Here is a 10,525-nt window from a genome sequence, read left to right on the forward strand (position 1 = left end):
TATATATGTGCACCTGTTCCTACTTTGTACTGTAACCTGTGTATTTTAGTATATGTAGTGTGGTTTATTGTGTCTTCCATTTTACAGTGTATTGTGGTTCTTATGATGTTTTAAACTGTATATTTTACATAACATGTTAGGTCTACATGTAAAAACCCAACTAGGGACCACTGCTAAAAATTAGCAATAGCTATAAACTCTCTGTGCAACACATCAGTCTCTCACTCTGTACTGGAGCTATGCTCAATCGCTTTGTCCCTATCAAATAAAATGAAAAGCTGCACAACAAAAACCCTCAGGATAAATTAAGTCCCTTTTTTTAATATTATCTTATCCATGAAATGTGGTTTAAAGAACTGACTTAGTTCCATTTCCCCTTTCCCTACCTGCTACTGACATTTCCGACAGCCCCTGAAGGCATCAGTCCCTGTGTGTGATGAGGAGGTGCTGCAGCTTCAGACGGACTTTATTCCGTCCCGGGGTTCAGTGAAGGCTGCAGCCGCACAGTGCTGCTGCTGCTGCTGCTGCACATGATAACACGGGACAAGTTTCTCCCCCTGAAGGACGCCTCGGATTATTCCTGTGTTTTATTTTATCTCCTTCAGAGGCAGCAGAGGAGACACCTGAGAAACTTTGACAAGGAGAAACTAACATGTGCCTGAAGGCTGTTTTCATGTTGCTGAGGGAATAAACGTCAAGTGGATTTTACGCACCGGGCTCCGGACGCACAGACTTTAAACACTGATTTATGATTTTTGTTTTGCTTTTTTTATTTTTAGCTTTTAGTCTTTTCTACAAGGAGCGTGATGCGACTTTTAGAGGCGTTTGCAGCCCGTCGGGAACAAGCAGAGCTGGTGAAAATGTTACAAGGTCGTTAAATTTATTGGAACGTGTCCACCGGAGATTAACTTTCTCCGTGATGATTGCGGAGCTCTGGTGAATGATTGACAGCAGAGACTCGGCCTGACGCTCTGTGGACTAACTGGATCCACCTACAGGAGTTTAACTGGTTTAGTTTTAATCATTAAGAGGTTGGAAGGAGCAGAATGAACCTCTGGACCTGATGCATGCAGCAGGAGAAGAAAGTTTTTAAGGTTTCCGAGATGAAGTCATAAATTAAAGAAGATGTTTCACCCTCTTTAATTTTATTTTATTGTTTTAATGACTCTAATGTTTCTAAAACATTTGATTTTCTATATGGCATCTTTGGTGAGGCACGCGCCCTGCAGCCCGCGGCCCCTCGTGCTGCTGCTGCTGCTGTTCCGGTGTCCTGGTCTCACATCAGGAGCCTCCAAGGACCTGGTGTGTGAGCCCATAACTGTGCCCATGTGCAGGGGCATCGGCTACAACCTGACCTACATGCCCAATCAGTTCAACCACGACACCCAGGAGGAGGTGGGGCTGGAGGTGCACCAGTTCTGGCCCCTGGTCCGGATCCGCTGCTCACCAGACCTGCTCTTCTTCCTGTGCAGCATGTACACCCCCATCTGCCTGCCGGACTACCGCAAGCCTCTGCCGCCCTGCAGGTCTGTGTGTGAACGGGCCAAGCGAGGCTGCTCCCCTCTGATGAGCCAGTATGGCTTCGAGTGGCCTGAGAGGATGAGCTGCGAACAGCTGCCACAGCTGGGCGACGAGGTCTTGTGCATGGACCAGAACAGCAGCGAGACTACCACCCTGGCTCCGCCTTTCCCCAAGCCCACCCCTAAAGGCCGGACCAGACCGCCAAGCCCTCCACAGTGTGACAGGGAGTGTCGCTGTCGAGACCCCCTGGTCCCCATCAAGAGGGAGTCCCACACCCTGTACGGCCAGGTCCAGACCGGTCCCCTACCCAACTGCGCCCAGCCCTGCCACCAACCCTACTTCTCAGCAGACGAACGCACCTTCACCAGCTTCTGGGTGGGACTCTGGTCGGTGCTGTGCTTCATCTCCACCTTCACCACTGTCGCCACCTTCCTCATTGACATGGAGCGCTTCAAGTACCCAGAGAGGCCCATCATCTTCCTGGCTGCGTGCTACCTCTTTGTGTCTTTGGGTTACATCATCCGCCTGGTGGCAGGTCATGAGCGGGTGGCGTGTGGTGCCAGCGGCAGTGTCGGTGGCGACCAGCTGCACATCCTCTACGACACCACAGGCCCCGCTCTCTGCACCCTCGTCTTCTTGCTGGTGTATTTCTTCGGCATGGCCAGCTCCATCTGGTGGGTGGTGCTGTCCTTCACCTGGTTCCTGGCTGCAGGGATGAAGTGGGGCAGCGAGGCCATCGCAGGATACTCGCAGTACTTCCACCTCGCCGCCTGGCTCATCCCCAGCGTCAAGTCCATTGTCGTCCTGGCTCTCAGCTCTGTGGACGGGGACCCTGTGGCTGGAATCTGCTATGTTGGGAACCAGAGTCTGGAGAACCTGAGGGGATTCGTACTCGCACCTTTGGTGGTTTACCTCTTCACTGGCTCACTCTTCTTACTCGCCGGTTTCGTTTCCCTCTTCCGCATCAGGAGCATCATCAAGCAGGGTGGCACCAAGACAGACAAACTGGAGAGGCTGATGATCCGCATCGGGCTCTTCACGGTGCTCTACACTGTCCCCGCCACCATTGTGGTGGCCTGCCTGGTCTACGAGCAGCACTACCGGCCTGGCTGGGAGCGAGCGTTAGCCTGCACCTGCCCATCCGAGCGCCAGCGCCTGGGCCCGGACTACGCCGTTTTCATGCTCAAGTACTTCATGTGCTTAGTGGTGGGCATCACCTCAGGAGTTTGGATTTGGTCAGGGAAAACTCTGGAGTCCTGGAGGAGGTTTGTGGGGCGATGCTGCCCCTGCTGGCCGCAGAAGGCCACCGCTCCTCCCTCCATGTACAGTGAGGCCAGTAGTGCTTTAACTGGACATACTGGGACTGGGCTGACATCAGGGATCTACCACAAAGCTGCTCCATCACATATATGAACAGAGTAAGGAGGTGTGATGTTCGAACAGTCTGGACACTCGTAAATAAATTGTCCAAACAGAAACTGAGCGTGGACGAACATCTGTGTGCTCTGAATTTCAGCTCTCACAAAAACTAGATGAAGATTCAGAGCGTAAAAAGGGAAAAATAAAAAGGTAATAGGAATTTAAACAAGAGAAAATCCAACACAGCATATATAAGAGTCTGACTTTTCTGACTCCAACAGTTGCTTTTCTACGAGGTCGAGCAGACGAGAAAACAACCTTTAAAAAAACAGTTACACACACGCTTCTTCCTACCTGCTTCTCCTGAGCACTGAGAGACAAACATATTTATTAATGTACATATTGTATAAATGTGCTGTAAAGAAAATTAGGTGTATAGTGTGATATGTTTAGTTTGTAACCAACCAATGCCACTGCCACAAGCTAAGTTCAAGACACCAGAGAAACAAATCTGGTCCGATTTGAAACTGTATAAACGTGTACATAGATGTGTTGTTTGATGTCAGTGTTTGAATGTGATGTCTGGTGTGTGATTTCAAAGTGAAACTGTGCTGAGAGGGATCCAAACAAAAAAGGAATTCAGTCTTTATGCTGATACCGTTCTGACCTGTGAGCTCCGTTATTGGTTTCTACTTTAAGTTTGTTTCTGAGTGTGTTCTGTTCATGATGTGTGAACTAAGCAGCTCTGATTAGGTTAAAGCCGCAGGATGGATCTGAGCCTGGCCTTTACCCCCACCTGCTGGCTGATGGTGGAGCTGCTCACTGTATGTTCCCACATCATGAACTCCCTTCGACTAGATCCATATTAGACCACAGACCCTCAGTCAGATAAGATTTTTTCAGACAAAAAAGACTATGAATTACTGAAAAATAATGGTTAAAATCAAATTTACTGTTAGAATAATTATTTATCCTCAATTATTTATGATTTCTGGTTTAACAATTCCTTATATGTACTAAAGGACCTTTATAAAGATCCCTGGACCTCACTTTGAAAACCATTGCTCTACTTGTCCAGTGATTTCACACCCTGGACTCTGAGCAGACAGATGTTGGGGTCATACACTGATAAATTCAAATAATAAGTTCATTAATGGATTAAATGATCGACAGAAAATTCAGTTTTGATTATCAGCTAATTATTAAACAAAAGAAATGCCAAAAAATAAGCAGTGTCAGTTTAAAAAAAATCAATTATTCTGCTTTTCTAAGTTTTATAAACAATATAAACTGAGCATCTTTGAGGTTTGAGCTGCTGATTGGAGAAAATAGGCACTTTGCAGACATCTCATTGGTGACAGGCATTTTTCAACAATCAAGATAAAAATCAGCAGCTTAATGTATCATGAAAATTATCATTAGTTGTAGCCCAATTTATTTTATAGTTGTGGTGAGAGTCTAGGGGTGGTAGAAAAATTGACACTGCAGTATGGCGATATTTTGTGTGGCAATTTCGCATCGTCACACTGACGCCAAGTATCGATATTTTATTATATAAACTATTAATATTACAAATACAAATGAAACGTTTGGTAGCCTACTACAATAATATTTTTTTCAGTCTTCTAGATACATTTTGCTGCAATAAAAATGACAGCAGTTGGATGAACTGACTGAAAGTTTAATCTTATTGGATAAAACATGTTGACAAAGTTTTCCTTTGGGGACATACAGTAATTTACAGTTGAAAAAAGGTAATAAATTGTAATATATTTCAATATATTTTATCGTGATGCTCAGTATATCGCAACACCTGTCAAATCGCAATAACATTATTTTAAGTATCGTAATAATATTGTATCGTGGGGCCTCTGGTGTTTTTCCCACCCCTGAGAGAGTTATACATATTATTTTTAAATATTTCATTGTCTTTATGCATTTTTTTTATTTAAACTTCAGTTAAACTAGGTTTAATTAATCCTTAATTAGTATAAACAGTGCTGAAATATATGTGATAATCAAATTTATAGAAGAAAAACAAAATATTTGTTTGCTCTGCCTTATAAAATATGCAAACTTATGCTTTTAGATGATCTTTAAAAAATTGTAAATTTAATATTTTCAAGGTTTTAGGCTGTTACTTGGACAAATTAAGCTCCTTTAATAGTCCAATTTATTCAGTGTCAATTCAATTTTACTTATAAAGCCCAATATCACAAATCATAATGTGCCTCAGAGGGCTTTTCAGCATATGACATCCCTCTGTCCTTGGACCCTCACAGCAGACAAGACTTTAAGTATTTGTTATATTTTTTACTATTAATAGCATAAACCAGCACTTTTGGACTTTTGGAAGATGCTACTTTTCTTTAAGATTGACTGTATTCTCACTATTTATGAGTAACTAGTAAGTAAATCTGTGCAGAGATGAATAAAACATGAGTTCTGTAGGGCAAAATCTTATCAGCATGGATCTGTGGTCTAATGTGGATCATCTGTTTTTAGAGGCCTTCACAACAAACACTGAAGGACCCTCCCTGTCTCCTACAAACTGTCTTAATGTAGCCTGAAACTTAAAGACATAAAACTACAACAATCTATCTTGCATAGTTCTGTGCAAAACGTCACATTACAGGACAGGTTGTGGATTAAATGACAGATTCGGTGAAAGTGAATTATTTGTTCTCTGCTGTGATGGTCTGTGATATTTTCATTCAGTGCTGTTTGGCCACCTGTTGTTGTTTAGACTACTGTGTTTCCACACGCTAGGCGATATCTCTAATTTATTAGCCTGATTTGTGCGAGTGAATGTGATCGTGTGAGTGATGATGAACTCCAGTAAGTGTTGGTTTAAACGGACATTTAGGTTTGTTTAAGTGTAAATCTGCTTTCATATTGATAAGAGTTCCTAAAAGGATATTAAAAAATATTGTAGATTTTGATTCATATTGTGGAATTAAAACTGAGTTGACCTCAACTTTGGTGCACGAGTATTTGGCATTGATTGTACTGATTTATACTGTGGTCTCTAGATTTGTAAGCACAACTGTTTCTTGTTCTGGTGTCAAAGGTTCAAGTAAGCAAGAATACATGTGTGTGGAACAGACTGACAATGTTTGAGCTACGTTTGTTTAATAACATGATTTAAAAGTTGAATTTGGGGACAAACTTCAGCTTCAGCTCTGATCATATTGTGAAAGTTTGGTGACGACAAATCAAATTTATGGACATTTATTACAACCTCTTCCCCAAAAAGGTCTCCTTTCTTGTGAGATCTGTAAACATTGTTTCTTACTCACTTCATGCAGACTCCTGTTTCTCTGCTGCACATGATGTCATGCTGATGGCAGCTTGCTTGCCTGCTTGCTCCTCCACTGACAGTCGCCTCATGGACCAAAATACAACGCAGCAAGACATTCATTCATTCACAAACACCTATTCACTCTATAGGACTATGGGTTTTGTTTTTTCTATTAAGTATTAAAGGACATTTGTCACATTCATAGATCAGACACTTAAATATGCTCCACAAGACTGCAGACAGGAAATGATTTCAGACACGCAGGCTCGTTAACGCAAATATCTAATCAGCCAATCACGTGGCAGCAACTCAGTGCATGTAGGAATGTAGACATAGTCTGGGGCCATTTAGTGGCTGTTTTGGTAAGGAACCGGAACCAGGGCGAGAGAGACAGGATATGGAATTTGATGGATGCGCCTTTCCGTCAAAATAAAAGCACCAAGCTAATAAAAATGCGGTGAAACTTTTTAATTTAAAGAATATAATTTACAAGAAAAGCCCCAAGCCATTAAGTTAACCTTTTTCTTTTATTGTAAATCGATGGTGCGCCAGAATTTAAAGTTTTACTTTGGTGAACACTTTTACTTTGGTGAATTTGGTGAATTCCGGATCCGCTCTCTAGACTGGAACCAGAACCAGACAAAATTCAGAGTGAATGGAAACCAGGCTCTTCGCCGTATGTGAAGGGCCTGCTGACGCGAGGCTATGTAGACATGGTCAAGACGACCTGCTGAAGTTCAAACTGAGCATCAGAATGAGGAAGAAAGGGGATTTAAGTGACCTTGAACGTGGCATGGTTGTTGGTGCCAGAAACTGCTGATCTACTGGGGTTTTCACACACAACCATCTCTAGGGTTTACAGAGGATGGTCTGAAGAAGAGGAAATATCCAGTGACAAAATGCCTTGTTGATGCCAGAGGTCAGAGGAGAATGGCCAGACTGGTTCAAGATGACAGAAAGGCAACAGGAACTCAAATAACCACTGGTTATAACCAAGGTGTGCAGAAGACCATCTCTGAACCAACATTCTAGTAAAGGTTGGTGACCTCTGGTATAGATCATCATATCGCCAGACACTATTCCAGGCTCTATCATGATTTGTTGACCGCAGCAGCCCTGGAACCTCAAAGACTTTGTGAATTCAGTTTCAGACTGTCTCAAAAACTGTCTTAAACTCACTTACTACATCGGCTGTACAACAGTAAATTCAAACACAGAAAATATCTGCAAAAAACTGTTTTTAAACATTAATGAGAACATAATTCACACTTATTCAACATGAGAAAAATCTCAGCTACAGCAGAGGAAGCATTGTTCCTGAAATCTTCATTAGCATCTGACGGATGTTACAAGAGTTTCCCAAAAAACTATCATTAGAACAAAACTCATCAATCCATCCTTATTGTGACGTCATTAAGTTTAGTACTCTATCACTTTTAAATTCGGCACACAAAGAAGGACGTCTGGAATACTTTGCTCAGCCTGCTGCCCCAGTGACCTGGCTTTGGATAAGCTGTTGAAAATGGATGGATGGATAGTTTTCAATTCACTTTATTTAACAGCACAGGCTCTGTAGTGTTTGTATGCTGGCATTTCAAAATAATATACAAAAAAGAAGCATAATGAAAGTTTAAAAGGTGAATATACTTACAACTCATCCAGGTAGCGAGTCACGCTGATCCTTACGCATCTTGTCTTTTCAGTGTAGTTGGAAGATGATGGCTGACACGACTAAATACAATGTCTTTATCCTTGTAAAGGCTGCTTCCCCCCATGAGAAAGGTTATTGTTATATTCCACAAAAGTTTAATCACATTTTTATGATGTTTCAGATCAAACACCACAAGACATCCTGCAACTGAGACTGGTTGTCCTGGTTAAATCCTCTTAGTGGTTTGATTGATTGATGATCTGATTACCATTCAGAAGATTACAATGCCATTATTATATATTGCCATAATTATCAAAGCATTTTATTAGGAATGCATAATATTGATTTGTTTGCAGATATCTGATATGCCAATACGTATTAACTTATTTGACTGATAAGCAATACCGATATCAATGTATTCATTTTTCCCCACCACAGTTTAGTGATCATCACATTCTCGGAACCCATTGGCTGTATTCGGCGTCTGACTTCCGGCAGACGGCGAATACAGCCTCTGGGGGCAGACCCCTGATTTTTTGGCAATCCGGTTTGATTTGGGCGGAGGAGGCGAATTTCCGTTTCCGACTTCCGTTCATATATATAAGTAAATATGCTGAACCATTGCGATGGATTCAGAGTTTGCAGTGATGCCAATTATGTTCCGCCTCATTAGTTCACCGCACGGAGCATTTAACCTGGCAACAACTGCAGCCTGCTCAAACGTGATTGGTCAATATCACGTGGACTACAAACAGCCTACAACCGGAAATCAGGGCTCTAACGCTCTTCTTCCGGAGGCAAGATCTCCGGGGTTTGCCTACAGACTCTACATTAACTGAATGTAGAGTCTGTATATAGAGACTATGATCATCAAGTCTCTTCTGTAGTGGAATTAATATCATATTATGCAGCGTAGTCTTATCATGATGGCCCACCAGCAGATGGGGACATGAAATAGAATACTTATCAGTGTATGTAATATTCATTCATAGTGTAAATCAAGAAAAAAGCGTGTTGGCTGATTCTGATGGTTAATTTTAAAGCCGACATCGGCAGATATTTTCGTACATCCCTAATTTTTATGCATCTAAATTTTTGGTTTCAATACATGATGTGTTTTTTTTTAACGGTGACAACTTGCTACTTTTAAAACATAGCGTATTTATTGCGATCCATGATTAAAAGAAACAAATGAATTTACTTCCATAATCTTTACATTAGACAGTAGTACTAAACGAATGTAAAGCCCGGTCGTACAAAACTGTTTCAGGCAATCATCATGTCGAGAACTGATTATTTACCTTTTGACATCAATGGAAATGGGACCCTATTTAAACAATCTATAGCTCACAGTCTAAAGTGAATGGTGCAAGTACATTTAGGGCTCATCTAACTCCACTTCTGCTGGGGGTTTAAGAGTTGTTCTTAGTCTTTTAATTAATCATAGGTGTGTTTTGGGTGAAACCAGTGTCATCTCAAATTCCCTTAAAACACCACATGCACCTGCACCCAGGTAATACAGTCAGAGCTGTAACGTCACTGCAGCAAATATCGTGGGTAAGCAGCAACACTAAAAACTGTAGTTATAAATGTGACAGAGGAAACAGAACTAAACTTTTAGCCTCTGAAATAATCAATGAAGTTACATCGCTCCTTAAATGTAAACGCGCAAAGCATCTCTTGTAATGGGGAGTCTGACAGCAGCTCTTGTCTGTTCACATTTAACAGAATGTAATTAATATTTCCCTCATTAATGATGTATTATTTCATCCACCCACGACCCATCTGCATGTTCCTGTGTGTGTCACAAGCAGAGTGTACATGTGTTGTGAACCCATTATGTAGGTGCATCTTACTATCTGAATATTGAGTCCTTTAAAAATACTATTAGATCAGGTTTCTGTTGATCTGTTGAGCCTCAAAATAGCAACACGCCAACAATGTGCCTGACCATAGCGCATTTTAAGATCTACACGCCCATGGGAACACAGACGGGCGCTGTCTACCATATTTTGTGTCGGTTGTAAGATAGAGCCCCTGATCTTTCGAGATCATCCAAGAACTGATTTTTACCCCACCTTCAACTACCAAACACTCACAATCATAACACTTACAGGACACCTTGAAAAAGGTCACAGATCAGACATACAAACATTTTGTAAATACCACAACATATCTTTGTTACATGATTAGTGTTTATTTAAAATACTCCATCTGCAAATGTTTTTTTTTTTTCAATTTAAAAACAAGACAAATTTCACAGCTAAGTAGCCTACATAGTAAGCAAAAAGGAGGGGAGTATCCATCAGTCTCTTTTCCCCCTCAGTATCTATGTAGTTTGTTCGAGAGCTCTGGCCAGGGGCCTAGGACAAGCAGGGGGTTGGTAATCTGATGACGGGCTCTTTGAGGCGGGGTCAGGGTGGCAGGATTTGAGGGGGCACAATACTGAGGGTGGACAGCGTGGATCCAGCCTACATTTTGTCGACCTAACTGCTACATCGAGCCGCTCGGTAGCAATACTGATCCTGAATCTGTGAAATCGCTCCTGTTTGCCCACTTGGAGTGTCTCTGGAAAGTGAAACTGACCCCAGATTGGCACTCCTGATTCTCAGACACATTAGAACAGAAGGTTTGCTAAATTCAGCCAACTCCTGCGGAATAAAGCTGACATGCTGTTGAGTCTATCCCAATTC

General features: G+C 42.0%; 1 protein-coding gene across 1 annotated transcript; it reads left to right on the forward strand.

The window, feature by feature from the left end:
- The first annotated feature begins 483 nt into the window (after positions 1-483).
- fzd5 (frizzled class receptor 5) lies at positions 484-5,857 on the forward strand. The gene has a single exon (XM_033618292.2). The coding sequence runs from the start codon at positions 1,162-1,164 to the stop codon at positions 2,932-2,934; it is 1,773 nt and encodes a 590-aa protein (XP_033474183.2). The 5' UTR covers positions 484-1,161; the 3' UTR covers positions 2,935-5,857.
- The last annotated feature ends 4,668 nt before the right edge of the window (positions 5,858-10,525 follow it).

The sequence above is a fragment of the Epinephelus lanceolatus genome, chromosome 14 (assembly GCF_041903045.1).
Source record: "Epinephelus lanceolatus isolate andai-2023 chromosome 14, ASM4190304v1, whole genome shotgun sequence".
NCBI classification, from domain to species: domain Eukaryota; kingdom Metazoa; phylum Chordata; class Actinopteri; order Perciformes; family Serranidae; genus Epinephelus; species Epinephelus lanceolatus.

What these genes read in the sequence shown, in the direction of transcription:
- fzd5 (XM_033618292.2), top strand. Translation starts at nt 1,162, where the DNA reads ATGACTCTAATGTTTCTAAAACATTTGATTTTCTATATGGCATCTTTG.